The sequence below is a fragment of the Corvus brachyrhynchos genome, unplaced genomic scaffold (genome assembly GCF_000691975.1).
Source record: "Corvus brachyrhynchos isolate BGI_N302 unplaced genomic scaffold, ASM69197v1 scaffold97, whole genome shotgun sequence".
Lineage (NCBI taxonomy): Eukaryota > Metazoa > Chordata > Aves > Passeriformes > Corvidae > Corvus > Corvus brachyrhynchos.
The window spans coordinates 35,926-44,815 of NW_008239758.1; the positions used below are offsets into that span (position 1 = coordinate 35,926).

The window sequence follows — 8,890 nt, forward strand, 5'->3', positions numbered from 1 at the left end:
GGCCACCCCCGCCAACATCTTCTGCAGCGAGCAGTACCTGAAGGTGGGCGACCGCGCCCCACTCGCCTCATGGGCCTCCTGCCGTGCAGGGCCGCGGCCGCGGGGTTACTGCGTAACCCTGCTCAAAAGCACGCGCGCCGTACACCGTGGCAACTCTTGAAGTTCATAACCCTTTATCTTTTATAATCTCCCTCTCTGTGCTGCAGGCTGTTAAACGCCCGTCCTGCGGCAGATAATGGCTTTACCACTGCTCATTCCCTACTAATGCTCTTGCTACTCAAGAGGTGCCAGCTGCCTTTACTCTCATAAATGGACTGAATTAATACCTTTGCTTATACTGTGAATAATATTTCTAAATTTGAAATCCACGGCTTCTGTTGCAGTGCTGAAGAACCAACTTTTTTGATCTCGTTAATAAAATATATTACTTTGTGATGCCCCACCGTTAACGGGAAGGAAGCACCTTTTCTGGGCCTCTGCAAACCTCCACAGTGGATACAAGGCAGATTAGTTCTGTCAATAGTATCTGTTTCTTGAGGTTTACCATATGCTTGTGCTGAGTGTTTTGAATATGTGAGACTTAATTTAAAATAGTAAATATTAGTACAAATTATATTTTTATAGGTAAGCATCCCTCCCTTTTTATTTGAAGCCATTTTATATGCTCCCATTGATGACACAAATAGCACAGCAAAGATTGGAAATGGAAACATTTTCTTCACCTTGTATAAAAAAGAACCGGCCATGTGGGATTCCCTAACTCTAGCAGACGGTAAGTTCTCTACTCTAAAAATAAGCCTGCATGTAAGGAACCCATACAGTGAAACTTCTGCTGGTAGATATCTGCTTGGTTCAACCTCGTTGTTCATTATTCAAAATACAAAGTATGTGAGAACAAAGAACACCTACTGGTTCTAGCATGTATGAAATTAAACAGTATTTCTTGTAAAACATTTTGTGTGTAAGCAAATCCTAATTTTTCTCTTCTAGACATGGGCTTGGTAGACACTGCTTTGTGGAATTTTAACCGTGTTGCATTTTGCCAAAATAGCAGAAGAAATCGTGTTTTCATTAACATGATACATACCAGTAGAACTCCAGGCCTAAGTGACTAAAACAGTTTATTCTTTTAAGCTGGCAAGGAAAAACTACAATATCTGAGAGAGAATGCTGTTCTAAAAGCCCAAGAAAAGGCAAAAGAGGAGACAGAAGCAAAAAAAATTACAAAACAGGAACACAAAAAGTATGCTTTGGAGGCCACAATGAAGGTAGGTTTAGAAAGAGCTCTACAAGACATACATGTAAACAACTACCAACTAATCTGGCAGATGCTTTGTTAAATGTACCTTAAAAAATACAAGAACTACCAATTTTTAATATAGTGGTGGTGACCCTTGTTATTTCTTTGCACTTAAAACATATTTATTACCAAATAAAGGTCTTTTGTGGCCTTTGCAGGTGTTTAGACCTTTAGCAATGTGAAAAATACTGATTTTAAAAAAAATATTTATTTGTTGTTGTATTTTACATCAGACTTGCTGTTTTTCGTGTTTTGTGTGTTTGTATCTCTGTTATTCTGCTTTTTATGTATACTTTAAGATATGTTCTCAAAATTTTTATGTATGTTAAAAGTCTGGTCACTTCACTTGTGTTCAAAGTATTTCTCTGAAGTGTGCAATAAAATTTTAGGATTGTATATGCAATATGGACCAAAATGAGCTACAGTTAGTGACTGTCTTAGTTGCAATGTTGTACCTATTCTGCATGTGTAATAATCTCAAAGAGAAGAGGATAAATAAGAAACAGTGTATTAAAATGATCGCATATATTTTGCATGTCTGTATACTCCAGAGATGTACATTGGAACATGGCTAGGATTTTCACTGTTTAGAAGTGAAACTTATTTCTGAGTGTTCCTGGATTGTACCTTAGGGTTGTTAGTAAAATAGTTTAAAAAATGAGATTTCTAAAAGCTAATCAGAAATCTTTACTCTCACGGTCATTTTTAAACATCTTAATTAACTCAGCTTGTATGGTCACATTATCGGTTACACCATGCTTGGGATATGAAACTGGGAAAATAATGGTAACTTGAACTTAGTCATGTTAGTATTATCAGATGTTATGTATCTCATAGGGCTTTTTTTTTCAAATAGCTAGAGGAAGCAGAAAGGAAAAGAATTGAAGATCTGAAAGAAAAGGAACGGCAGAAGGTCACTAAAGAGTTGGAGTTCTGGAAAGACCAACAAAAATATGCTGATAAATACAAGAGCGTACGAAAAAAAGAGGAATTACATCAAGAAATAAAGCCGTTAAAGGAGAGAAAAAATGAAAAAATGATCAAAAGTAGGATTCCCAATGAAGGAGCTTCTAATATCAGACTCAAATCCACAAAAGGTTGTATAATTGAACTGTACTTTATAATTCTTTAAAGTGTAGGTATAACTTTATTCCTAGATGTTTCTAATGCATCATTTATCTTTGTCTCCACCTTACTGCACCGGTTCTTGTAGTTTGCAGTTATTTAAAAATGGTTATTTTCAGGCAATTTATTGAGCTAAAGCACATGAGTTCTTAGCTCTTGATTAAGTCTTTGGAAATACAAGGGTGGGTTTTTGTTCTAAGCTTTAGAAAAGTAAATCAGAGAGCCTTTCTGATAGTGTAATGTGGGCTTTCTGGGAGTGGGGTTCCTGTTACCCAGTTACCTAACTGCTGGAATTCATAGAAATATTCAATCTCCTTTTGTTCTCTCTGTCCTATGTCTTGGCTCCATGGCAATTCAGGCAACTAAATCAACAGAAGACATTTAATTTTTTGTTTGTTTGCTTTGATAGACTAGTTTTAGCTCTCATTGTTGCCCCATCACAGCATCACACAAGCAACAGAGAGGTGTAAGAGGAGCTTAACTTAATTTGTGACAGATGCTGAATCATTCCATTTATTTACTGGCTACACTAAGAAGAAGCATTGTTTGAACCTTCCCTTCAAAAGAACAAGTCTAAACTTTTCTCAAGCTATTAAAGGTTTAATTCTAATATGCCACATTTCTAAATCGGATGTACTTTGGACTTTGGTAGAAAATCAGAAAAATCTTTTGCTTCATTTTTCATTTCCAGTGCTCTAACTCTCTTCATAGGTCATGGTTCCTGTAGTATATTTTCACAGAATTTAGAGGAAGAACAGTTACCAGCTCCCCGAGCTGCAGCTACAATTAAAGTCAGCTTTACACCACGAGTTTTTCCCACAGCTCTGCGAGAATCTCGTGTTGCAGAAGAGGAGGAGGTAAGGTGGGGAATTATTTATTGTGTATTCAGAAGGTTGAAAAAAATTGTATCTGTGCCAAGGAATGTTACCTGTGCAATATCCTTATTTTTCAAGGAAGACTGTTTTATTTAAAATAAGATATAAAGAAACAATTTTATATAAAAATTATTTTCACCATGTGGTTGTGCAGATTAATAAATAACTTGTTGCTTTTTTGGGAGGGGGAGAAAAGGCAGCAATATTTATTTAATTCCTTGAAGTAAAAAATTTGAAATATCTTAACTCTTATATTTAAGATTCTTTAAGTTCTGTCTTAAAAGAAGCTCACAGTTAGCTCTTTTGAGCTCAATTCAATGAACACAAAGTAATTTTGAAAGATCAAAACAAATAAGTAAACAAAAATGTATTAGGGATGTGGTAACCTAACTTCTCTTGGTAATAAAATATTCGGGGAAACTTTGAAGTTTTTCGTATTGGATACTATTAAATATTTCCCTCTGTCCAAAATATGTGGTCAATAGAATTCTTTGGACAAATATGAGTGAAGACATGAAAATAAAATCCTTTTCTGGATTTGCATTTTTGCTTCAGAAGTAATACTTGCACGTTTTCTATTTACAGTGGCTACATAAACAAGCAGAAGCTCGAAGAAGAATAAATTCTGATTTATCTGAGCTGGAAGATTTAAAAGAAGAGGAGAAGAATACAGATTGGTTAAAGGACAAAGGAAAGTAAGTTGCATTCTGCTTGAAGATGTATTAAAAATTAATTAGTTATATGGTGTTTGTCTGCTGTTTAGTTTTGGTATATTCTGTTTATCCTAGACGCAGATGGTGACCGTCTAGAGTAGTCATGGCAGTCGTACTAGAGATTTTATTGACAACTTATGGGGTCAGAATCTGATAAATCATGAGATGCAATTGTTGAAGCTCTTGATGAACAAAATCATTGTAAACACACTATGCATATTCATCTTTGAAGACAGTTGAGGCAATGCACTATCATACCTAGGTGGATTTAATTTCATTTGTACTGTTTTAGTGAGAGGTTAAACATCTGTCTAAAACAAACTTTAGGAATTTGATACAAATATTGGTTTATTTATAGAGCTGTGCTATACAGAAAGGTTTGATTAGGCAATCATAATCAGATATACAAAGCTTTCAAAATTAATCCTGTGTCTAAATAAATGTGTCCACTCCTACAGTTCTTCATTGCTTGTAAGCAGTGACTATTTTTGTTGTGTATCTCAGCTATATTGTCAGCGTCAAGGTGCACTGAACTTCAGCTATGTCGTTCTCAGAAAAGGCTATAAAGGGGCATTTCAAAGGAAAATATGCTAAAAATTCAAATTTTTGAAAATGAGTTAACAATAAGTAGGTGTTTATTTTGTATTTATGCCCTTCTTTAAAGTGCATGTTTCACTTCTCGTTTAATACTTAGCAAAATGTTTGCAATGGGAAACTACCTTGGGGCTGTAAACGCGTATAACCTCGCAGTGAGGCTGAACAATAAACTTCCCCTGCTGTACCTGAACCGTGCCGCTTGCCACCTTAAACTGAGAAATTTACACAAAGCTATCGAAGATTCCTCTAAGGTATAAAAATCCAGGACCTCAGGCTGTCACCTTATACATTAATGTGATTTATTACTGTGATGGTTCTGTTTTAAGCAGATCTGTAAATACATACTAGTGCAATTCAAAATTTTAAAATTCAAACTTGATATAATGAAGCCATGGTGAAATATTAAAATTTGATGGTGATTAATGAACTTTCAGAAATTTAAAACAAAATGGCAATAAAATAAAACCTAAACCAGGCTTCCACACGTTTGTGACAAATGGCCATATGTTGGCTAGTATGTTTCTTTAAAGATAACAATATTGTGGCAGTATGTACACTTGAAAAAACCCACAACTTGGAGCAGAGAAAAACAAAACCAAAGTATACACATACGTTTTCTATTAGGTTGTGGTGTGCTTCATTTGGTTGGAAGGAAAAAAAAAGTGGTGGTGATGAGCAGGATTACCTTAAAAAACTTCCAACAAACCAAACATTTTTAAAGAAGGGCTGTATTGTCCTGATGTTTTAGCAGCTGTTATTGTGCAAGGAGAGGAATGATCTCAAATGGCACCTGAATAGTCTGGAAAATTTTTCCAATATTTATCTTCTTTTGAACTAATACGTACTTGAGTCTTGAAATTTGGGTTTTTTTTTGGTTTTTTTTCTGTTTTTTCTAGTAACTACTACTAAAACACATGTACTTTTTTAGTACTACCTTTTTTTTTTTTTTTTTTGATAGCATGGTATGTAATATGATATATGAAAACAGAATACGTTATTTGACTGCAATAAACATTTAGCATGGTATTTGTCACTTTTTAGCCATGGCAATGTAACTGTAGTTGGCAAACCGGTGTGATAGATACAAATCTTAATGCCTGGATTCACAAGTCATTATAATTAATTTGAATAGCTATTTTCTTTTTCTGTTTGAATAGTTACTATGTTACTGTATAATAACAGTAATTAGGTGAGAGAAGTGTTTATAAATTAGAAAAAAACCCCAAATTATTGAAAATCTACTTACAAATACTTTTGGATGTTCTCCTTTGTAAAGGCACTAGAACTGTTGACACCACCTGTTCCTGATAACGAGAGCGCTCGAATGAAAGCCCATGTGAGACGTGGAACAGCGTTTTGTCAGCTGGAATTATACACTGAAGGTGAGGCCTTTGTTCTATGAAAACATGCACAGGAATTTATAGTGACATACACGTAACTCTGTTTAGCTCAATGAGGCTGTTCACACCTTTATGTTTTCAGGAGTGACTTTGAAGAAGGCCTATACAATCTGTGTCTGTTTGTTATGAACCTTACACCACATTCTTTAGCAGTTTTTTTTTTTTTTAATTTACTCGATAATTGTAATTCCACTTGAAAAATCTTTACAAGTTGGAGAAAATGGACTGCACTCCTAATTTAAGGAGTTTTTCCATTGAAGAAATGAAAAAAACCTGAAATATTTCTAAAATACTTGTGAAGTGCTTTGTAACATCTTTGTAAAATGAGGTAAGAAACCCATACTGCTGAGCGATACGATTCATCAAGTACATGTCCTTTGTGTGAAAATACCTGAATTTACAGTGTCCCTGTTAAGTTCCTCAAGAGCATCAGGTGAGTTTTGTAAAGCAAATTTCCAAGTGAAAGCTGATAATAGAAATTGAAGAATATTCAAAGTGTCAGTGTTGAAATACTAAGCTTTGGCCATTGCTTACCTTTTTCTACTTAGGCATCACTTGGTCATCCCTTTAGGCTTCATTTGCACTTCGAAACCTGATAAAAAAGACTTAAACTTAAGCATGATTTTACTTCCTGTACTCATGATCTGTTATTTTCCCCCCAAACTCTTGTTCTCACAGTTCACGTCTTTTTCTTTTTTTTCTTATTTTCACACAGTATCATTTTCTCTCTTCTGTAGAACACTTTAGAACAGTCCCCTCATGCACACACATATATATCGGAGTATATGTATGTGAGTGAAGAGGCTCTGTTTTAATGTTTCAAAACCTGAAAATGTTTATGTAGTAGAGTGTTTCCACTGAAATGTTTTGTGAAATAAGATAAACAAAATATAAATTATTTACTGACAAAGTTAAACTTACGTCATTCTTATTCCATCTTACTCAAGAACAAACTTCAAGATCAATACTTTATGCATATGACTGGGGAGTAGTTATTTCCAGTTAGTTGCTAAAGAGGATGCTCTTGCATTATTGATTGATATTCTTATTAATGTATCTATATTAGGTCTCCGGGATTATGAAGCAGCTCTCAAGATTGATCCTAAAAATAAAAATATAGAAAAAGATGCTGAGAAGATTCGACATCTAATTCAAGAAACAATGCAAAGTTCTTAATTAAAGAAAAAAACATGAAGAAACTCTTTGATGCCTTTGAGGACACCAGAAGGAATCTTACTTCTCTTCAGTGTGTGTTACCTAGACATTTTTCTGCTTCACTTGGAACACTTACAAAATTGGTAAAAGATTGGATATAGTAATTACTATTATTGGAAAGTATAGTATTATAAACATGATTAGGTATATTTTACATAGTTTTGATACAAAGTTGTCTTTTTTTTTTTTTAAGCATCTGTATTACTCTGACAATCTGAAACCCTTGACGTGAAGCAGTTCCTTTTTGTTAAGTGTTCTTTCCAAAGTGGGACCATTTCAACTACACTTCTTTCAATAGCAGTTTTAGCAGACTTCTGAATTTTCTACATCCGTCTCTTTCCTGAATACCATTTATGACTGATTTCTGTCTTTATAATAAAGTATTTATTTTGCAGATATGTGTTATTATGTGTGAATTTTATGGGAGAAAAGTACCTCTTATTCAACCCATTTTAGTCACCTTTCAACTAACAGGGAAAAGGATTTCAAGTTTAACTGTTTGTGGTCAGAGCAAATATTGCTCAAGATGTGTATTGAAATACATGCAGGGTGGAGAGTGAGGAACTTAACACTTTGACCTTATTTAATAAACTGTGGACAGTGATAATTTGACTCATAATGACTATGAAGGATGGTAAAATTTGAGATTTACATCAATTTCTACACTAGTGATAATCTTGAGCATAGAAAATACCTTAATATGTGTGGCAGAAATAATTAGTATGGATAATAAAAATATGAATGAGAGTAAGAATAGAGTGAGACTGGGTGATTTGATTTAGTTTTGACCTTTTTTTCTAAGATACAGGAATATAAAAAATAGAGCCCTAAAGAAATGTCCAGGTGACTGTGCTTCCTCACTCATGTTCACATGCATTTTTATTTTTATTTTTATTTCTATTTTTATTCTTCTGCAGGGAGTGAGTTATCATATGACAAATACTTCTTGTTCTGTACCTCCCTTAGTGCTGCTGAGCGAGCCAGTTACAACCTGCTGTTCTTCAGAGGTGCAGTGAGGGCTTTTTTGTTTCTCAGTCATGTAAAGCATGAAGCCGACATTTAAGTTGCTACCTTAGATAAAATTTGAGTAAGACATTGACTTTATTAATTGAGGCCTGTTGTTGTCATCTCCCATTTATTTTTTGATCCAGTATCAGAGCACTGTTGGGGTCTAAATCTCTGGGATTTTGGACCTGCTCTGTTTGTACAATGCCTGTTGATGAGATGTGGTCTAGGAGCGTGGGTGGGGGTAGGAGCTGCCTTACCCCCAGTCCGAGTGGCTGTTGGGACAGTTTCTCCTGAAGCAGCATGGCCTGTGCTTTGGGGAGACTTTCCAAACTAGTTAATTCCCAGTCATCAGAGTTTTTCCACCTGAGACTAGAAGAATGAAAAATTTGTCCTCCATATACAGCACCTTTGGGGTTTTTTGGGGGAGAGGGGCGTGTTCTGGAGTGTTCTTTGGTGGGGCTTTTTGTTTGGTTGGTTGGCTTTTGGGGGGGTGAAGGTGTGGGTGGTGGTTGTTTGTTTTTTCCTTTCCCTTAGTACAAGCGTTACTGGCATGTAACGGAGCGCGTCTCCTCAGAGCTGGCTGCCCCTGTGCCCGGCTCTCCCCTGATTACACCAGCACAACCCCGCGCTGAAGGGGCCTCTGAGCAGCCTCCGCCT

The 8,890-nt window shown here is 35.5% G+C and overlaps 1 protein-coding gene across 2 annotated transcripts in view; it reads left to right on the forward strand.

Annotated features, from left to right (window-relative positions):
- DYX1C1 (dyslexia susceptibility 1 candidate 1) overlaps positions 1-7,621 on the forward strand; it is a 20,284-nt gene extending 12,663 nt beyond the window's left edge. The window contains exons 2-10 of one of the 2 annotated variants that reach the window (XR_001864715.1): positions 625-772; positions 1,135-1,268; positions 2,157-2,397; positions 3,137-3,282; positions 3,886-3,995; positions 4,708-4,861; positions 5,887-5,992; positions 7,077-7,308; positions 7,419-7,621. Coding sequence is in view for 1 of the 2 variants with exons in the window: in XM_017742668.1 (XP_017598157.1) it covers positions 625-772; positions 1,135-1,268; positions 2,157-2,397; positions 3,137-3,282; positions 3,886-3,995; positions 4,708-4,861; positions 5,887-5,992; positions 7,077-7,186 (1,149 nt within the window). In the remaining variant the exon portion in view is untranslated. Of the gene's footprint in view, positions 1-624; positions 773-1,134; positions 1,269-2,156; positions 2,398-3,136; positions 3,283-3,885; positions 3,996-4,707; positions 4,862-5,886; positions 5,993-7,076 lie in introns of both variants that reach the window. The other variant, XM_017742668.1, reaches the window with a different exon arrangement.
- The last annotated feature ends 1,269 nt before the right edge of the window (positions 7,622-8,890 follow it).